Source organism: Podarcis vaucheri (genome assembly GCF_965113315.1).
Source record: "Podarcis vaucheri genome assembly, chromosome: 6".
NCBI lineage: Eukaryota > Metazoa > Chordata > Lepidosauria > Squamata > Lacertidae > Podarcis > Podarcis vaucheri.
The window spans coordinates 36,116,557-36,136,735 of NC_138764.1; the positions used below are offsets into that span (position 1 = coordinate 36,116,557).

Below are 20,179 nucleotides of genomic sequence, written 5' to 3' on the forward strand. Positions count from 1 at the left end.
AGTGAAATAAATTTTGGAATAGTGGTTACACACACACACACACACACACACACACACACACTTACTTTATCATTTCATTCTTCAAAATATTGGCAGACATTCATCCCTTCTTCTTGTAAAGACATAGGTAAATATTATTGCCCTTCATTTTACAAATCAAGAATCTGAGGTAGACATTAACCAAGATGAACAGGGGAGGTCCAATCCAAAATATCAGTGTGGCATACTTTCTGGAAAGAATTAGGGAGAAATGTTCATGGATTCATTGGTATTCTTTTGTAAGAAACTGTATGCCTTGCAATATAAAGCAAAACGGGGTTAAAGTTTAGCATCTGGTCTGAGCCTTTTTATTGAATCCACTGTAATTAAATTTTACGGATATTTTGTATAGGTAATCCCAAAGTTGTCTCTCGGCCTAGTGGAACTACTGAGCTTTTTTAAAAAAACCAGCTGTCTCTGTGTTGCATCTCACTCAGTTTGTGGCATTTCGGCATTTCCTTGAGCTATGTTGTGTAGCCTATGTCGGTGACTGTAGTTTCCTGGAGCTTTAAAAATAATTCTATGGTGGTTGTTCACAAGGTTCTTAAACTGTGATTCCATATATGATTCAGGGACAATCTGGGACCCCGTTTTCCATGTGAGTCACATGACCCATGCGAGATTGTGGCCCTCCAAAAGCACTTTGGTGGGGCACAGTGGCCAAAAGCATTTGTTTTGGGGCACCATGTGAGATCACGGCCCTGAAAAAGTGCTGGGGGATTTTGGCCAGAAATTGTGCAAGAGCACGGCGCCCAAAATGGCTGCCATGCTCTCGCAATAAAAAATGGAATCAGGACAGCTGAGGCATGTGTGATTCATGTGCATGAACTGATTGACAGCTGTCTCCCAGGTGCTGATGACAAGATTAATCTTGCTAAAATTTGAGAATTTTTCAACAGAATTGAATGTGAAAGTAGAACTAAATGAATTGTTTAGTTGACTCTTAAATGTTTGTGCTCTCCTACGAGACACAAAATAATAGTCATCCCCTCAGGAACACATAGACACTAATACAGAATATTGGAACAGCAGTCTGGAGGATGAAATACAAAGAGAGAGGGATAACTCACTTTAAAATAGAATCCCTGGTTATTTGCTTCCAAACCACAGATATATTTGTGTAACCTTTGGCCCTACTTGCAAATAAGTATTATGTACAGAAACGGCCTTAATTCCCTCTAAAAATATTAATGATATTGTATACAATGTATGTCAAATGTATTGTTTGTTTGGTTTCTTTTCATGAAACAAAGCTGTATTTACACAATCAAATATATAACCAGACATATATTTATTGTAAAAACTCATCTTGCAACTTTACTTCATTAGAAATGATCAAATTAATAAACAGCACATTTGGCCTATATGGTGCAGTAGCCAAAAAAGAAAAATGCTTTTAAAAAACAAAAGTAGGAGTAGTGGACTATGGTGAGTTGTGTACATAGCACTTAATTGTAAATTTGGACCAAATGTTGCAATTACTGAATTTAAGGAATATTTTTTGAGGTAGATGATAACATAGAATAGTAATGGAAAGAACTTTTTGGCTTTGGTTCAGTATTATCATAAGTGCATTAACTTGACGAATCCATGGACCTGAACAACTGAGCCTCCTCATTCTGTTTACAGCCCTCCTGGCCAAATTCTGTACCAGGTGCAGCTTCCAGACCAAGGGTAGACTGAAATAGTATATATGGATTTTGAAATACTTTCTTGGCTTTTATAAGTGATGCATGCATGAATGTGGATGGTATCTATAGTCCCATTGATAATTGGAGATTATTAGGTCATAATTTTCCCACAGTCTGAACATTTTTATCCCACATTCATGTATTGTTGGGAACACAGAGTTCCAAACTTCCCTCCTCTTTATGAAGAAAATACCGCTGCTGGTGGTACCCTACTTAATAATAATAATAATAATAATAATAATAATAATAATAATATTTCTACCCCGCCCATCTGGCTGGATTTCCCAGCCACTCTGGGCAGCTTCCAACAGAAGGTTAAAAATACATTAAAACATCAGTCATTAAAAACTTCCCTAAACAGGGCTGCCTTCAGATGACTTCTAAATGTCATATAGTTGTCTATTTCTTTGAGATTTGATGGGAGGGTGCTCCATAGGGTGGGCGCCACTACCAAGAAGGGCCTCTGCCTGGTTCCCTGTAACTTTGCTTCTTGCAGTGATGGAACTGCCAGAAGGCCCTCTGCGCTGGACCTCAGAGTCCAGGTTGGACGATGGGGTGGAGACGCTCCTTCAGGTATACAGGAATAGTTATACATTTGATTAGAAGATAAATGTATTTAATGCTCCTTATTTGGATTTATGAGTATGAGCAATACTCACAAAAGTGATAAAAACTTGATAACAATCTCAATCAGTTTATTACGGTCATAGACCAGTTTAAATCTGATAACAGTTTTGCCTGTTAAATTATATCTGAGTTCTAGATAGTCCATTGGTTTTTTTTATACTAATTTTTATTAAATTTTTCCTTTTACAAATTCGCCATCTCAAACAGTATTCACAAATTTCAACTTTTTGGACTTCCACCAGCTTCTCCACCAGTCATCCATATTTTCTATTTTTACGCATTCTCTATATTTAATATTGCCATTTAATATTATCCTTTCCATTCTATTTCTTTTTTACAATACATCTTTAACTTTTACAAAGCCTCTTTAAATCCCACTAGCGTTGTCTGTTCGTCACATATGCTTTTCAGATAATCTGTAAACTTTCCCCAGTCCTCGATGAACTTGTGATCCCGTTGATATCTGATCTTCCCAGTCAATATGTCCAATTCTGCATAATCCATAAGTTTCATTCTCCACTCTTCAAGGATCAGTAACTCCTCTTGTTTCCATTTTTGGGCCATTAATATTCTTGCCACTGTTACTGCGTGTGAAAAAGTTTGTAGTCCCTTCTGTTTATCTCTCTTCCTACATTTCTTTACAAATGTATATTTAAACATCTTCTTCAACTCATTGTATATCATTTCCCAGAAACCCTTTACCTTCTTACATTCCCACCACATATGGAAAAACGATCCTTCTTTTTCTTTACATTTCCAACACTTATTACATGTTTTAAACATTTTTTCTAACTTAACCGGTGTAATATACCATCTATATACCATTTTCATAATATTCTCCTTTAACGCCGTACATGCAGTAAATTTCATATTTTCATTCCATACTTTTTCCCGGTCAGCCAATTGTATATTATAACCAAAGTCTCTGGCCCAATGTATCATGACCGACTTTACCTCCTCATCCATCGTTTGCCATTCCAACAACATTTTATACATTTTTGACATTATCTTATAATAATTATTTATTATCTCTGTTTGAAATTTTGATTCTTTTTCTGTATATCCACTCTCTTTAAAGTCCTTTTTAAACATTTCATTTACCTGAAAATAATGCAACCAATCAAACACATGTTATTTTACTTGTTCATATGGCTTCATTTTCCATTCCCCCCCCTTCTTTAATTATTAAATCTCCGTAGGTAATCCAATTCCCTCTCATATTAATTTTCTTTATACTCATAACCTCTAATGGAGACAACCAGTGTGGAACTTTGGGTTCTAATATATTTTTATACCTGTCCCATATTTCTGTTATGGAACTCCTGAAGATATGATTCTCAAAGCCCTTGTGACTTTTCTTCTTCTCCAACCATAAATACGCGTGCCATCCAAATCTGTTATCAAATCCTTCTAAATCTAAGAGTTTATTGTTTTTTAATTTTATCCATTCCTTTAACCAACAGAGACAAGACGCTTCATAGTATAATTTCAGATCTGGCAGGGCAAAGCCTCCCCTTCCCTTCGAATCTGTTAATAACTTAAATTGTATTCTTGGCTTTTTACCCTGCCAGATATATCTTGAAATTACTCTTTGCCACTCTTTGAAAGTCGTTGTCCCCTTAATTATAGGAATCATTTGAAACAAAAATAACATCTTTGGAAATGCACTCATTTTGATCGTTGAAATTCTACCCCAAAAAGAAAGTTTCATCCTTCCCCAAACTTCCAGGTCTTTTTTGATTCCGTTCCACTCCAGGATATAGTTGTTTTGAAATAAATCAATATTTTTTGAAGTTAACCATATTCCCAAATATTTTACCTTCTTTGCCACTTCAATCCCTGTTTCTCATTGCATTGCTTCTATTACACTCTGATCCAATAGATAGTCCATTGTTGATGACACTTTTTAAACAAACTATATCCATCTCCCTGGACTTGTTTAGAAGTTCTAGCAGGGATGTGTAGAAACACACATATATGGTAATAAAAGTTCCTGAAGCAATCTAGACAATATGCTCTAAAGCTGTCCAACAATGTCCTCAGTACAGGTGGGGAGAATGATTAGATTGATAGCTCTAATGTCTGGGGTCCCCCCCCCCCGTTACTTGTACAATTCTTTGTTATGCAGGATCTCCATGTGCCCTTGGCAAACATCAGTTTATTTATACTCCACATTTCCACAGTGGTGGCTTACAACATACCAAATGAGCAATAATGAACAAAAAAAATACACACATTAAGAACAATTAGAAATAATCATAATGTCAATGAATACAGAAAATCCACACAGAAACAATGGTAATAAGCTAACCAAATTTAACATCTTAAAACTCAACAAGAGAGAGAACAATAGCCAACAAGGAAATAAAATTAGCACATACAAAATAGATGTTGGTTACTGGGGAAACCCAGCCAGATGGGCGGGGTATAAATAACATTATTATTATTATTATTATTATTATTATTATTATTATTATTAACTATTATTATTATTATTATTATTATTATTATTATTATTATTATTATTATTATTTCTAAAGGAATAGCATTAAATGTGTGCACAGTTACCTCTCTCTGGTTTTTCCAGAGTGAAAGGGCATCAGGGAAGCTTTATAAAATCTGATGTTCTGAAAATCATGACACTTTTGAAGCAGCAGAGAAAAGTTGTGGAAAATTCTACAGGAATAATGGGAATGCCTTGCTATAATGGGATTTTAACAGGCACAGCTGGCCGTAGTTCTTTCCTGTTTGAAGGGTACCCATGTAAGTTGTGTTTGCCACAGTTATTGCTTACAGTGAGTCTGTAGACACTTCCAAGCAAGCCAGTATCTTGGTTCCTCCCTCCCTTTGTTGTTGTTGTGAGCCTTGGAATGCAACAGGCTTTTTTTATATAAGGGGAAGCTAATTTGTTTAAGATCCTTATTAGATCCATGACTTTGACAGAATAGAATTTAAAACCTGAAGTGGAATTCTGCAGCTTTCCCTGGCTGGTAAGATTAGCCACCTCTTACAGAATCAGCAGATCCCTTTAGACAGCATTTGATTAATTTAATGAGAACTAAAGGAGTTCAGCCAGAGCAGATTTACAATGCTGATGAGACAAAGTGTTTTTTGGGTTGTTTTTTTTGTGTGGGTTTTTTTTTTTGGAAAGCGATGCCAAGAAAAACATTGGCTTCAGCTACTGAGAAAATTGCCCCTGGATTAGAGGGAGAAAAGTCTCAACTGTGCTGGCATGCACAGTTGAGTTTCAGATTTTTAAATTACTAGCTGGCAGAACTTTGAAACCACATTGTATTACGCACAGACGCATGTAACCTGTCTTGTCCATCGCTGAGCATAATCCACTGCATGAATGGCTTTAGACGTTTGAAAAAGATGATTGAAAGATGACATTCTTTCACACATGAAAACTAATGTGACCTACAAAAGCGTTATTTTTCTTGGCTGCCATTATTACTTGGAAACATAACTCATTGCCAAGGGGCGGAGGAAACACCCTCTGAATATTTGATTTATATGGATGTGGGTTCCTCGTAGAGAAGGCCAATATAAAATTCAGTCTGTAGACAGTCAGACCAAGATAGAAAATGTCAGCAGCAGACCAAAGGACCATAAACGGTGCCAGAATGTTGAGTTGTTGTCAGAAGGGCAAATAAGAATGTCATGTGAGCATATGAAGCTTCCTATTGGTCTATCCAGCCCAGTACTGCCTATTCTGATTTGCTCTTTCAAGCCTGAAGCAGTGGCCCTTGCTAACCCAGTGAGTTCTTTAAACTGGAGATAAAACCCAGGATCAACCCTGGGATCTTTTGCTTCAAAGCATGTGGTCCAATGTTATAGTATGGGATACCACCAATCAAATGCCTGCAAAACTGTATTTAAATACATATGTCTGTTGGTAGACAGGTATTCATTACAAGTATTGTATTCTGTTCTAGCAACAAACGCACAGAGGGTAACTAAAACAATGTATGGGAGTTCTGCTATAAATGATATGCCTGGTTGAGCTATTACAGGCTCACATTTAAGAAAAAGCATAGCCAATATTTTTTGTATAGACCTGCCTGCTTGGAAGCTTTGCACTTAAGTGCCTCGTTGCTAAACTTGTTTTAGGCCTTGAGGATACCTAATTTATCTAGGAGAGGAAATCATAATTGCCTATGCCCAAAATTAAAGGGAAAATTGAAAAATTGCTTTAAATGACTGAGGACTTGAAGATGCTGAGTAGAACAAATTCTTCAAACTTTGTAGAAATGCCTCAGGTTTGGAGATAAGGAGCCAAAAAATAGAAGACAAGGCAATAAATCTGCAATATGATCGCAGAAGAACTGGACTGCTAATGTTTCATTAGCACACTATGTAACTATCTCAGCCAGTTTTCAAAATTAACATCTGTGTTGCAAGAGCTGTGAGTTTGTAGCATCACAAGAGTCATAAGTCTCTGAGCCATGCTTTCCAAGGTAACTCACAACAGGAAAAAAGAATTGTAACAAAACACATAGGTGCAGTTCAAATGTGCGGCCTTGTGGTTGAGCACATACCCGTCTATTTGCATCATCTGGAGGAGGAGACAGGAAGCATCTGTTTCCTGGTTTAAACTAACCACAGTTTGTTATGTCTGAACCGGGATCTGTGGTTAGTTTAAACTACAGTTTATTTGAACTAGCCAGTGTCACAGACCACAGTGTATCTTGATTTGTTTAAAGAACCAGGTTAAACCCAGAAGCGAATGCTGGTGATGTCTACCAGAGAAATGGGGTGATTGCTTGACCTAAAGCTCGATCCTGTCCATTTGTCATATTTCAGTGTTCCGTCCAAACGACATTACATCAGAAACAGGCCTCAACAAATTAAATTTGCAATTAAAGCAGCAGGAGCAAATCCAATTTAAAACAGAAGGCATTTTTTAAAATTTTTAAATCTCATTAAATGGCTGGAAAAGCAACTGCATTTTTAGCTGACCTTTAAATGCCATCAAAGAGCGTTCTAATGACGCAGACAAGAGAAAGGCGTTCCTCAGACTTGGAACAACTAAGTAGGCCTTGGCTTCACCGTCACCTCACCTCAGAACACCAACAAAGAATGGGGCAAGTTTGGATGAGAACAGGCAGTCCTTCAGGTGCCCTGAGCCCAAGCCATTTAAGATTTATAGGTAAAAATCAGCACTTTGATCCGTGCCTGAAAAGTAAGTGGTAGTCTGTGATGATTTTTTTCAATACTGAAGGTGGCGGGAGAAACTGGAGGAAATGACACTGAGGGAATTAAGCCTAGAGAGCTATATAATTTCTATGTATTAAGTGCCATGTGTTAATTCCTATGGTTGTTCCAGAAATTCAGCCACTCCTCACTTGGAGTGCCTTTCAGGGCCCCTAAAACACTTCCTTGTGGGAAAGGCAAGCTTTTATGAACTCCCCTGAGCAACCCACAGCCTTTTTTGGATCAGAGCAATACCTGGATTAGAGATGGGTGCATTGCTTCCACAAACCCCTTTCTTCTCTCTGCCAGCCCCCAAAGCACCCTTTCCTTCTTTCCCCTTCCTTTAGCTGTTTCCAGGGATTGTGGCAGCAACAGCAGAAAAGGAGACAAAGAAGTTCTTTTTTCCTTCCTCCTCCCAGCTCTCAACTATTGCTACTACCAAACAAGAACAAAATAAACCAGGAACCCGCACTCTTCCCCCCCAAAAAAAAAAATCTTAGTTGTTTGCATTTGGGGAGACTTGAACCATCTTTTCATTTGCTTAGGTTGGCTCTGGAACAAAATGAGAATCCCTTCTTGAGAATCCTTGGCTAATCCCATATTATTTCAAATGCACATTTGAAATGTGGACGCCACGTGGTTCATCTTGCAAAATGTACTTAACCCAGCGGTGGGTTAACGACACAGGTTTTTACCCTGACTCACGCGCCTTTGATTTGCTACCCGGTTAAGATTTCACAAGTCAGAAATGTTAACACAAACATCAACCAGACTCAATTCTTTGGGAACTTTTAGAAGGAAAACACACCTTTATAATCATATTCCCAACGTGAGTGAGTTTCTGTGGATCCTGGTGCTCCTGCCATAACATTCTTAGTACTTCAGCTAAGTGGCAGGAAATTGAGTTTGAAGTATGAAGGTGAGGCATCAACCCAAAGACCACACACAAAAATTCCGGCTTGCTAGTCTGATGGAGTGAAGCAGCTCTTACTCTGTGAATTGAGTATGGGTTTGGTTATAACTCAGTGCCAGATGAACTGTGTTCCATCCTGGTTTTGTTAGGTCTGGAAAACTCTACTATCTTAAGATGAAATGCTTGTGGCAAATAGCTACTGTGGCAAATACTACAGAAGTACGACCTGTAGTTTGCTTACTCTCTAGAAATTCTGTATATGACTGCTACCATAATGGGGTTTGTTGGGGTGGGCACTCACATGCATGTGCATTCTTGTGTATTTAAATTTAAAGCAGCCCAATGAGGACTGAGCATGACCAGGAGCCATGAAATGTACCATGGAGTGTTGGAAAAGGAAAAACGGAATGGGGCAACAGCATGAGATGATTGGAATGCCCTACTTGGAGAGAATGGATGACCAGAATAGGACCTGAATAGGAGGAAAGATATACTGCAGTATTTTGTTACAGGCCTCACTAGTCGTTTAATAGGTAGCGATTACAAAAGACTTCAGCTCTTCTTTTGAAAACAATAGGCTGGACAACAGATAAGGAGACTCAAATTATATCCAAATAGTACTGTACTACTGTGAGTTTTTATCCATATAGGAAAATCATGGTACATACTACCAATCGCCTGTGAAACATCAGTTTCAACAACAATAACAACAACAGCAACAAATTAAAGATCCTATAAACGAACAGTTGTTCCTGATTCATTGATTCCATCTGGAATGATGAAATGCACTAGTCTCTCCAGAATAGTTGTGTGTTGCAATTCTTCAAATTTGATAGATCTCCTTTTATAGGAAAATTACGTCTTGTGCTTCAGTATACAGAACAAGCTGTCTGAAATACTTTTATAACTCCGCTGCCTTAAGGAAATCTGTGTTTCTTTTTCTTTTACCAAAAAAAGGAAAAGAAAAGAAAAGTTATCAGGGTTCTGTTACATATGTCCTTAATTCCATGCTAGTCGTTTTCTCTGGAATTACCATCTGTTCACTTAATTTTTTGCAGAGGATCCATGTAATGTCAAATTGTTGCAGTCTGGTGTTTCATGTGTTGTCCTCTCCCCCCCCCTCCAGGCCTGGTGTGTGATGATCCCCACCCCTCCCCCCGTTTTGGCAATAAAACACTGTCCAGTGTGGACAGGCAAAGTACTATCAAGGCTTTTCGTGGCCCCTGTGTATTTAATTAAAGTTTCTTACTTGCAGATCCCATCCATTTAATTGTTTCCTGTTGATAATGTTTCGTCTTAATTGTATGCCGCCTTTACAACAAGAAGAATAGTGATACATCTTAGTTGGGGGATTAGTGATTAATAGCTTTACTTGATATATAATAATTTCGTTATTCATATCCCACTCATCTGGCTGGGTTTCCCTAGCCACTCTGAGCGGCTTACAACATACAGTGGTGCCCCGCAAGACGAATGCCTCACAAGACGAAAAACGCGCAAGACGAAAGAGTTTTCCATTTTTTGAGTCGTTCCGCAAGACGAATTTCCCTATGGGCTTGCTTCGCAAGATGAAACGTCTTGTGAGTTCTTGCGAGTTTGATTCCTTTTTCTTAAAGCCGCTAATAGCCGCTAAGCCGTTAATAGCCGCTAATAGCCGCTAAGCCGCTAAGCTGCTAATAGCCGTGCTTCGCAAGACGAAAAAACCGCAAGACGAAGAGACTCGTGGAATGGATTAATTTCGTCTTGCGAGGCACCACTGAATCTAAAAAAATTATAAAAACATCAATCCTTAAAAACTTCCCAAAACAGGGCTGTTTAGCCCTGATAGCCCCATCATTACTTTCTATTCATGCTGCGGGGTAATGGAAGGGTTTACCTTCTCATATATATATGTTTTTCTTTTTTATATAGTGAAACATTGGCATAAAAATGGAAAGAAAACCAATAATTAAAGCTCCTCACCCTTGCAGGAGCAGAAACCAACAATGGTGCCATTAGCAGGCTGGTGATTAGTAATCCCCAGCTGTAATAAACATAAATAAGGAAGGAAAAAGCTGAATCGGGAAAGTATGAATTGACTTTGTGAAGGACCTTTGCCCAACAAGCTGTGATTGTAAATAAGCATTATAGAAAAATGTTGGCCACAGGGAAGGGCATTTCGGGGGACCGTGGCGGTTCTCTCTCTGGCTGTATGGACTCCCTTGTTTAATTCCACTTCCAGCTAGTTACAGAAAAGTAATGCCTCAGCAACGCTAAGACTTGTTTGGATGCAACATTAGCATAGCAAGATGATGCAACTGAAACACAGGCTTTATTAATTTGGGGATGAAATAGCTAACTACCAGTATGGCTTTCCACCAAAGAGGCAACACTGCCCATCTGCTAGTTCCTAACTCTTCCTATTTTTAGTGCTCCGCCCCTGAATTTGAGGTATTTTGTGCCTGTAGGCATTTTCTTCCATTGCTAATCTGTTGGAAGCAACCATATGTGAAAATTGCACTTTTCTAAACATATCATGCCAGAAAGGAAGGCACAAACTTCAGCCAATGAAGCAGCTTTCTCAAATGAGAAGTGTGCATAGCAGTAGTGGGGAAATGATAAGATAAATGTAGATGAGGTGATTGTTTTGAGCATCCCTTCAGAAACCTGGTTGGAGGTACAGGAAGAAGTAAAGTGTATATAAATATATGTGATAAGTACCTGCTTGTGCAGGGAATTCATGGAGCTACCTAGTTATAATCTTCTTTCTAAAAGGGTCTACTGAAGGATTATTATCATTGCTATTACATGCTCAAGTGTCGTCCCCCCCAACACTAAGCACATCATGTTTCCAATTATTTTACTGTAGTCCAACTTTTTAACACACAGCAGATGCCCTGGCAGAAGCTTTGCCTGCCTTAAGCATGTGTTAGATGTGGGATCTACCCTCTGATTAATTTTCCAGAAGAACGCATGTGTCAAGGAGGCTTCCAAAAAGTCATGTTTGCCGTTAGAGAGAGACAAACAGAAACCACGGCACAATATTTTCTGTAGTTGTTTTAAAAGCGCATTCAACTTCAGTTTGAGATTGCCATTCGTTTTCGTTTGCATGTACAGTGGTACCTCAGGTTACAGACGCTTCAGGTTACAGACTCCGCTAACCCAGAAATAGTACCTCAGGTTAAGAACTTTGCTTCAGGATGAGAACAGAAATCATGCTCCAGCGGCGCGGCGGCAGCAGGAGGCCCCATTAGCTAAAGTGGTGCCTCAGGTTATGAACAGTTTCAGGTTAAGAATGGACCTCCAGAACAAATTAAGTTCTTAACCCAAGGTACCACTGTATGCTGTTTAGTGTATTGATGGTGTGACATTTTCTTTAGTATGACATCAAACAGAAAATCAGTTGTTTCAGGAGACAGTGACTTTACCAGCATCCAGTAGCTTTTGGTTTTCATCCTGTGCTTAAATTGTGATAGCCTTTGGGAGTGCTGAAATGATCCCTTTTATCTTTAGGTAGCCCATTGTTTCTGACTCAGATGCTGGCTTGTATATTTTTGTGTTCAAACCCTACAGTTTTGCCTTTTTGTGCTTGTTATTTCTCAGCTTTGTTCCTGGCTCTCTGATCCGTCTGTGCTCCAGTCTTGATTCTATTAAAAAGCCTAATTTCTAGCTTCAAACCTACCTGATCTGAATCTCTGCTTGTCCTGAATGTGGTTTCATTAGGGTATTTTGTCAATTGCCTTTTAATTACACATTTTCTGGATACATTTCAGCCTGAACTTTTTAATTCCTTTTCACCCCCTAGTTTAATTTATAGCTTGTCACTTGCCCTGGGGGCTGGACCATGCCAGTCAGTCTTTGGCACTCATGGGCCTTGGGAATATTTTTTCAAGCGGAAGAAAACAACTTGGCTTTTAGCCTTTATAAATATAGAGTGCATAATGCAGTACTAATCTCCAACTTCTCCACTATGGAAGAAAAAAAAAACCCTCACCCTCTAATTAAAATGTTCTCAGGAAAACATCTGAGAGTAGCACTTTTTAGAAGTCCAGATAATGAATAAAAAGATTAGGCTTGCTGCGCGTGTTAAGATGGATGTGAAAATATACCCCAATTGGTTTTGTGATGTCTATTAAATGGGCATTAAATGTGCTGAGGCAGGATGGTGCTACAGGCGTTTATGCCTCCCTGGTTGCCAGGACATGTGTGCAACCAGTGCCTTTTCAGCCTGCAAGGCACACCCCCTCCACCCACCAGAAGAGGCCATTCATTGGCCAATTTGAAATGCAGCAGCCGGTGGGAGCTCAATGCTAGCTACCCAGGTGGCCAATGAGAATTCCCCCTGTGGCCGCCTGGCCATGTGCGTTCCTTTCTCACTGCCCGCGGATGGCGACTGAGCTCGAGGGTCCGCAACAACTGCCCACCCGGAGGAAGGGATAAGTGTCCATTATGTGCCTTTGATGATAAGCAGGCAGTTGACTGGTTCACCACATGCACACCCTGGCTGTGAGCAAGGAGAATCTGTGGTAACCCCCTTCTCCATCCATGGAAATGCCATTTGCCTTCCTGCTACAGCAGTGCCTATTTATCTACCTGCGCTGGCGTGCTTTCGAACTGCTAGGTTGGCAGAAGCTGGGACAGAGCAACGGGAGCTCACCCTGTCGCGCTGACTTGAACCACCAACCTTCCAATCAGCAAGCCCAAGAGACTCAGTGATTTAGACCACAGTGCCACCCGCTCCCGATAAATATATATCCCAATATATTGGCACCCTGATAATAAAAATCAGTGCCACTACCAACAAAGCTGTGTGTTTTCCATGATTCTGAGATCACCCAAGCATGGTCTTTGACTCCCCAAAATTTCTAATTAGTGAAACTAGAAGATACTTGACTTCCCAAATGCCATACATAGCTATTGTTAGATCTGTATCATTGAAGCCCCACCCCATATAGCTGTTTTAACTGGTCTTTTTAATTCTTCTTATTGCCTGGGGATTCATAGTTTGATGGCCAGTGCTTCAATAGTTTGATACTGATGAATCAATAAAGCTAATTTGATATGAGGTGAAATTGGTTTGTTCCTATTTTCCAATATACAGAGACAATAGCCAAGTTATGAGTTTTTTTAAAATTAAATATCAGCGGTGCTATTTTTCCAGAAAAAGAGGTGCCGGAACTCACCATGAATGCCTCCCTTTTTCTCTTATCATGGCAATGGTGCCCATCTGAGAGGTGCCAGAACTGAGTTCCAGTGAGTTCTGGGTGAAAAAAAGCCCTGCATATCAGTTTGCTACATTGCACTTCTAATACCTTGTTTTAATCTTTTGAAGATTGTCAGCTTCTGTTAGCGGTATTTGTGATCCCGGGCTCTTAACGCTGTTTCATCAAACACCAATTTTAGAAGCTCTTAGAAAGACTGGATGTTTCCAATAATACTTGCTTTACAATTACAGCATCTTGAGTCTCCTAAAGTTTGTGTACTGCTATTGTTTGAAGTCTCGAAGGTATTTTCCCAGGGAGGAAAATCTTGCAGCTGAGAGCCATTTATACACAGAAACACATCTGTATCGCAACTACCCTTTATTCTTGGATGAGACTCCCAGTGCCTAAGCAAGAAGCTTCAGAACTTGCACTCTTTTTTGCTCTTGTCCTTTCCTTCTGCTCTGAAGATAGCCAGAATTATGACCTCCAGAATACTTATTTGGCAGTTGCTAAACTTCCTCTGTAGAAATATAGCATGCAAACAGTTTATGGGGCAGGCAGAAAGCTCTGTGCTTTCGTTAGCCAAAGTAGTCTTGGGTGAGGCTTATAAATAGTTACTTGTGGTTCATAAGGATTGCCTTAAAGGCACCATGCAAATAAGCTTTTTGTAATCTTGAGAGTTTGAGACATTTGTATTCTCCCCTTCCAAAGTCTTGAGGCACCTTCCAACAAAATAAACAATAATACAATAATAAGAAAGCACAGTTTAAGGTAGTAAACAGTCTTCACTCACCAAGCTGAATAATTGTCCAGACTGATTGGAGTTATTAGTTATATTAATATAGTGTTGGCAGCCCTAAGTTCCCCACTACTAGGCCAGAAAATCGGATAATGTGTGACAGTTCGGCAAAATGAATTTGGACTAAGCTCCCCCCACCCCCCACCGGGAACACTAATGAGTTCCATGAGCTCGTTTAAAATAAAGATTGGACCCATTTATTGTAGCGTCATTCCAGTGACACAGTTGTGATGAATTTATGGTAGCTTGACTGGGGCTAGGATTAAAGTGATATTAAAACAGCTGTGCCATTAGGATTCATGCTCTTCCAATATTAATCTCAAAGTTGAAATGTATACGGATGAAATCACTAGAAGACATGAGAAAATAATAATTAGCTCCCACTAAACCCCAGTGGACCAAACTGTATCTTTGGGTGTAGGGAAAAGCACTTACATTGATGATTCTGGTAACACCATTAGCATGAGTTGATGCTCAAATATGAAGATACGAAATTAGAAACCCATCTACTTTTGTTTTCCCTGTAGGGTCCCATCGGCTTACCTGGTGAAACTGGATCATCCGGAGGACCCGGCGAGAAGGTGTATAATGAGATGCTAGTACTGATAATGTAATAATCACTCTGGCACACGTAATGTTCCAAATACAGTAAAATTGCAAAAGCTGCATGTGAGGGTTTTGATCTTGGTTAATCTTGCCAAACTTGACAAGATGATGAAGACCTGTGCTTGGACCTCCCGCCTCTTTATCTTTTTCTCTAAAATCAGCTGCTGCCTCCTTCTAGTATGGAGAATAGGAGTTCCCCTTGTGCCATTTCCCCAATTATAAAGAATCTTTCCCCTGGAGCAGTTAATTTTCTTGTTAGGGGAAGCTTACATTTATTTGAAAGTTTTCCTTAATGGGGCAAATAGCACCTTTGAGAGTTGACTTTCATCAAAAATGTGTAGGAGGGAGGGCGGGTTTTGGAGGGCATTGTCCAATGCCCGTGTGACTCCAATTGAGATTAAAAGGCTACAGCAGCTGCTTTCTGCTAACAATTGAAAAATTGAAATCTACACCCTTGATCTTTGCTGTCTTGTCAAGTTTGGTCCTAAGTTACAAACTACACACCTTTCGAACATGCACACATATTAGTGGTGTTTGCCTATTGTGTCTGTTGAATTGTAAATTCATTATTATTATTATTATATTTTATTAAAGATTTTTCTTTGGTTACAAGAGTACATACATCATCTCAATTTTCATAAATTATTTTCTGTAGAACAGTCATACTCAATGTGAGACTTTAATGTTGTATACAGTATAAGGTTGGGGGAGAAGAGAACTGCATGGAAATCAAAGACTGGCAAAGCAAGAGGTTTTATTCAAGAGCATTCGGAATGTCTGGGAGATTAATAGCCTTATCTAATTTGAGAATACACAGTAGGGTTAACTTACATTTCCAAATGTCCTTATTACTACAGCCCTTTAATGTTCTGAAGAATTCTCCATTATTCCTTTTCTTAAAATTGAAAACAGGAAACTATTATTTAAATGGATGTCAGGTTTCATTATGCTAGAAACCTAAATATTTTTCAGTGTGATCTAGCATATTTGTTATTTCTACCCTGAAGGGAAAAATTATTTCAACCAGTTTAATGGCAGGAATTCAAAAGGAAATTCTAGAGAAAGAGAGGGATTCAGCATAGCGCTTAGTGGGCAATGTATGCAGGGAACGAGGTTTCCTCACGCATTGGGGCTGACCCCTATCTCTCCTCCCACCACTCACCCCCTAAATCAGAGCAGATTTGGGAGGAAGAGCGGGGGGGGGGAGTCCTGTTGCGCAAGCGGACCTTGATTTGTGCACACAACAACTTAGTGGCATCCCACCCCAAAATTTTATTCTATGATGGTATTGTATCTGACATGAAAAATGTGAAAAGTCACTTTCGTTATACGTTAACATCAAGGTAAAATAACTGAAAAATAAACTTATTTCCTCTGTTCAGGATATAACTAAGAGATGGATTTTAATAATGCCAAGCAGTATGACACAGTAATTGCAATTGGTTGCTACTTAAGGATAAACTGACAAGTTTATTTTCAGATAAAACGAAAGTTTTGAATCAAGAGAATAAAGTATTGGGGTAATTAATCGGTTTTCAAATGGAATGAAACCCTTAAGAGGCACTTATCATTATCACACCGTTTGCTTATTTCTCTGTAACTTATCATTTTACATAGAGTGCTGAAATATTTTTCGCATAAAACCATTTTACACTCATGAAAGTAATATTGTAAGGTGTATTTTAATAGTGTAACACTTTTTTTTTGGTCTGTTGTTGATAATTGTGCTATTTTAATACACATTCCATTAGGGCTACACAAAGTGTTTGTATGCCAATGTTGTTGTTGTTGTTATTTAGATTGGTGCACCACCCTATACCTGTAGATCTCACGATGTTTCACAACATAAGAGTTTGTCAATACTTGGGGGGCAGTGGTCAGCCAGAAGTATGAAACCATTCCCAAAGACTGAGAGCAGGGTCAGAGGTTTGTTTCCAAGGCAGGAAAATCAGATGATGCAAGGTTATAGTACTTTACTAACCATCCAAGGGCTGTGTTTTTAATTTTGTTTCCCCCCCCCCCTTAACTTCTAAATTAAAATTATTGGTTCGGCAGCAGAGTACACAGCAACAGAGCTGCAGTGCCCTTGGGAAATAGACCTACTAATGATCCGGGAACGATGATACATAATAATACGGCATCATTAGCAGGAGCAATTTATGGAAAATATGGCTGCCCCATGCTATGTTATCCTTCATAATATTGCCATGTAGATAAATCTGATTGGCGCCTTGTTCCATAAAATCATCACTTCTCTCTTCAAGTAGAGGAAGACAGTTAGTAGGAAAAGGGTCCCTCATCCAAGGCCAAGAAGACAGTTTTCAGTTTGCCTATTTTGGAGGAGGGAACCCTAGATTCCTTCTTCTCTTCGTTGGAGGCAGGCAGAGCTCAGTTTAAGCCAAAAGAAAAGAGAAAGCAGTAGCAGGAAGAGAACTTCCACTAGCCAGAAGACAATGCAGCAATAAAGATGTCCCCTCATAGCGACATTTTTCTTCCAGCCAACAAGCAGGTGGTTCTTTCTTCCAACCAGTTTTCTGAGCCACACAGGAACCAACTCAGGAATATGTTGACAAACTGAACGCTTCAGCTTTAGGACCTATAACTTTTCGTAAGCAAAATTTTCCAGAAAACTAGCAGGAGTCCAACAACATCTGGAGGACCATATGTTCTCCACCCTGGCAGAAGAATTATATGACCAGGCCCCATTCTCCCACAACTAACCTTGTATTTTCTCACAGAGAAAGAAAAATGCAATGACAACCTATCAGAAAGTTTCATTTTTGTTGTTCTTTACCTTTTAGGGAGAGAGGGGTAGTCCGGGCCCAATGGGCCCTCCTGGGGAAAAAGGTATCATGGTAAGTAATTAATGGGAAGCAACTTTATATGCATATTTATTTTATGTTTTTAATGGCATGAACAGTGAGAAACCTAGTACTTAGAAACGTAACTGGAAATTTTCTGCTTTGGAAAGAACTCTTGCAAGAAAAAGAAGGAAAAGCAATGTTAGTTAATCCTTTTTTAAGAAGAAGTTTTAGGACAAAGTCACATGTTAACTTCAAGGTGTTAAAGTCATGATTGCTTAGAGAGGCATTTGTGTGAAATAGCCTCTACCTAATACAAAATGAGAAGCTGTCATATCAAAGAAAATAGTAGACACATGTATTTTTGTAAAAACAAAACCTGTTGTGGCCTGATTTTTCAAGAAGCAATTTACAACTTGCCACTTTCACTGGGACAGAGTGTGTTTCTGGAGATAATCGACAGGGCAACACATGAAGTCTCAGAAATGATACATTAGCCAGGCGTATGAATAAAAATCTAAAGTATCTGAAGCTCTGGGAAAGCCAACTCTCCTACTTCAAAAATAAGCATCTGGCCAGAGCAATTGGCAATAATTGTTTCTGATAATAGCCATTCTTCTCCCTCGTGTGAATATTCTCATGTGTTTGTGAAGACCCGAAGGTTAAAGCCTTGAGTCTGTTGGGTTTTCCTGACCTGCAGAATGAACATGGTGCTGGTAAGATGCGAGCAGTCGCAGGTGTTGAATTGTGAGCAGTGGGAGAAAACACATGAGAGCATTTCGGTGGCTGCCATTCAACCAGACTAACCATTTCCTTCCATTTCAGGGATATCCAGGTCCTCCAGGTGGCTCTGGGGGTATAGGGCCACAAGGATTGCCTGTAAGTGAAACTTATTTTTGTTTGTTGGGTGCAGTGTATTACACATACAAATCGCCCCACAATTACATATTAACCCTAGCTTTGTTAGTATACTGTGTATCCTTGCAGAAGGCTGATGAAAATTCACCAGCTGCGATGTGGGGTGGGATGCAGACACAGTGAGATAAAACCAGCCATACTATTCAACCAAAATTAATAATCAGCAAGTGTCAGTTCAGAAGAAGACATTTAAGCGCATGTTTAACAGAAGGGGCTTTGATTTAATAATAATAATAATTAAATAATGGGCTGGGCTCAGGGCGGCTGACACCAGATATGAATGAATTACAATAAAACATAATAGGGGAAGGGAAAAAAACATACACACAACAACAAATAAACAGTTAATTAAAAAACGGCTTAAAATACAGCTTAAAATTCAGCCTCGTTTTAGTAGTAGCCCACAAATCAAGACCATAAAGGGAGGAAATATCAGATATTCACACAAGCCAGCTATCCATGCTGGCCCTACATGGGCTAGCAAAAAAGCCAAGGGAAAATTTGTATACCAAATCCCATATGAGGGGTCAGAGTGAGTCTAAGCCGAAGGCCAGGTGGAACAGCTCCGTCTTGCAGGCCCTGCGGAAAGATGTCAAATACTGCAGGGCCCTGGTCTCTTGTGACAGAGCATTCCACCACGTCGGGGCCAGTGCTGAAAAGGCCCTGGCCCTAGTTGAAACCAATCTAACCTCCTTGAGGCTTGGGACCTCCAAAGTGTTGTTATTAGGCCCTCCTTGGGGCATACCAGGAGAGGCGGTCCCATAGGTACAAGGATCCTAAGATACATAGGGCTTTAAAGGTCAAAACCGGCACCTTTAACCTGACCCTGTACTCCACCGGGAGCCAGTATAGCTGGTAAAGCACTGGATGAATGTGATCCCACTGCAAGGACCCTGTAAGGAGCCTCACCGCGGCATTCTGCACCCGCTGGAGTTTCTGGGTCAGCTTCAAGGGCAGCCCTGTGTAGAGCAAGTTACAATAATCAAGCCTGGAGTTGATTGTTGCATGGATCACTGTGGCCAGATCAGGGCAAGAAAGGTAAGGAACCAACTGCTTAATACGGCAGGAATGGAAAAATGCCACCTTTGCTGTGGCTGCAACCTGTGCCTCCATAGAAAGGGAGGCATCAAAGATCACACCCAAACTCTTGACAGAAGGCGCTGGCACTAATTGAGCCCCCGCAAGAGATGGGAGTTGGCCCCCCAACTCCATGTCGTCCCAAACCAGCCAGAGGACCTCTGTCTTTGAAGGATTCAACTTCAAATGGCTCTCACGCAGCCATCCAGCCACAGCTTCCAAGCATCTGGTCAGTGTGTTCGGGGCCAAGTTAGGGTGGACGTCCATCAATAGATAAAGCTGGGTGTCATCAGCATATTTATCAGCGGGAACAGTGATATTTTATTATT

General features: G+C 39.7%; 1 protein-coding gene across 1 annotated transcript in view; it reads left to right on the top strand.

Moving 5' to 3' along the window:
* Positions 1–20,179, top strand: part of COL24A1 (collagen type XXIV alpha 1 chain) — a 168,601-nt gene that overhangs the window by 89,333 nt on the left and 59,089 nt on the right. Inside the window, exons 25-27 of the mRNA XM_082227706.1 lie at positions 14,976–15,029; positions 17,856–17,909; positions 18,681–18,734. Of these exons, the coding sequence (XP_082083832.1) occupies positions 14,976–15,029; positions 17,856–17,909; positions 18,681–18,734 (162 nt within the window). The remainder of the gene's footprint in view (positions 1–14,975; positions 15,030–17,855; positions 17,910–18,680; positions 18,735–20,179) is intronic.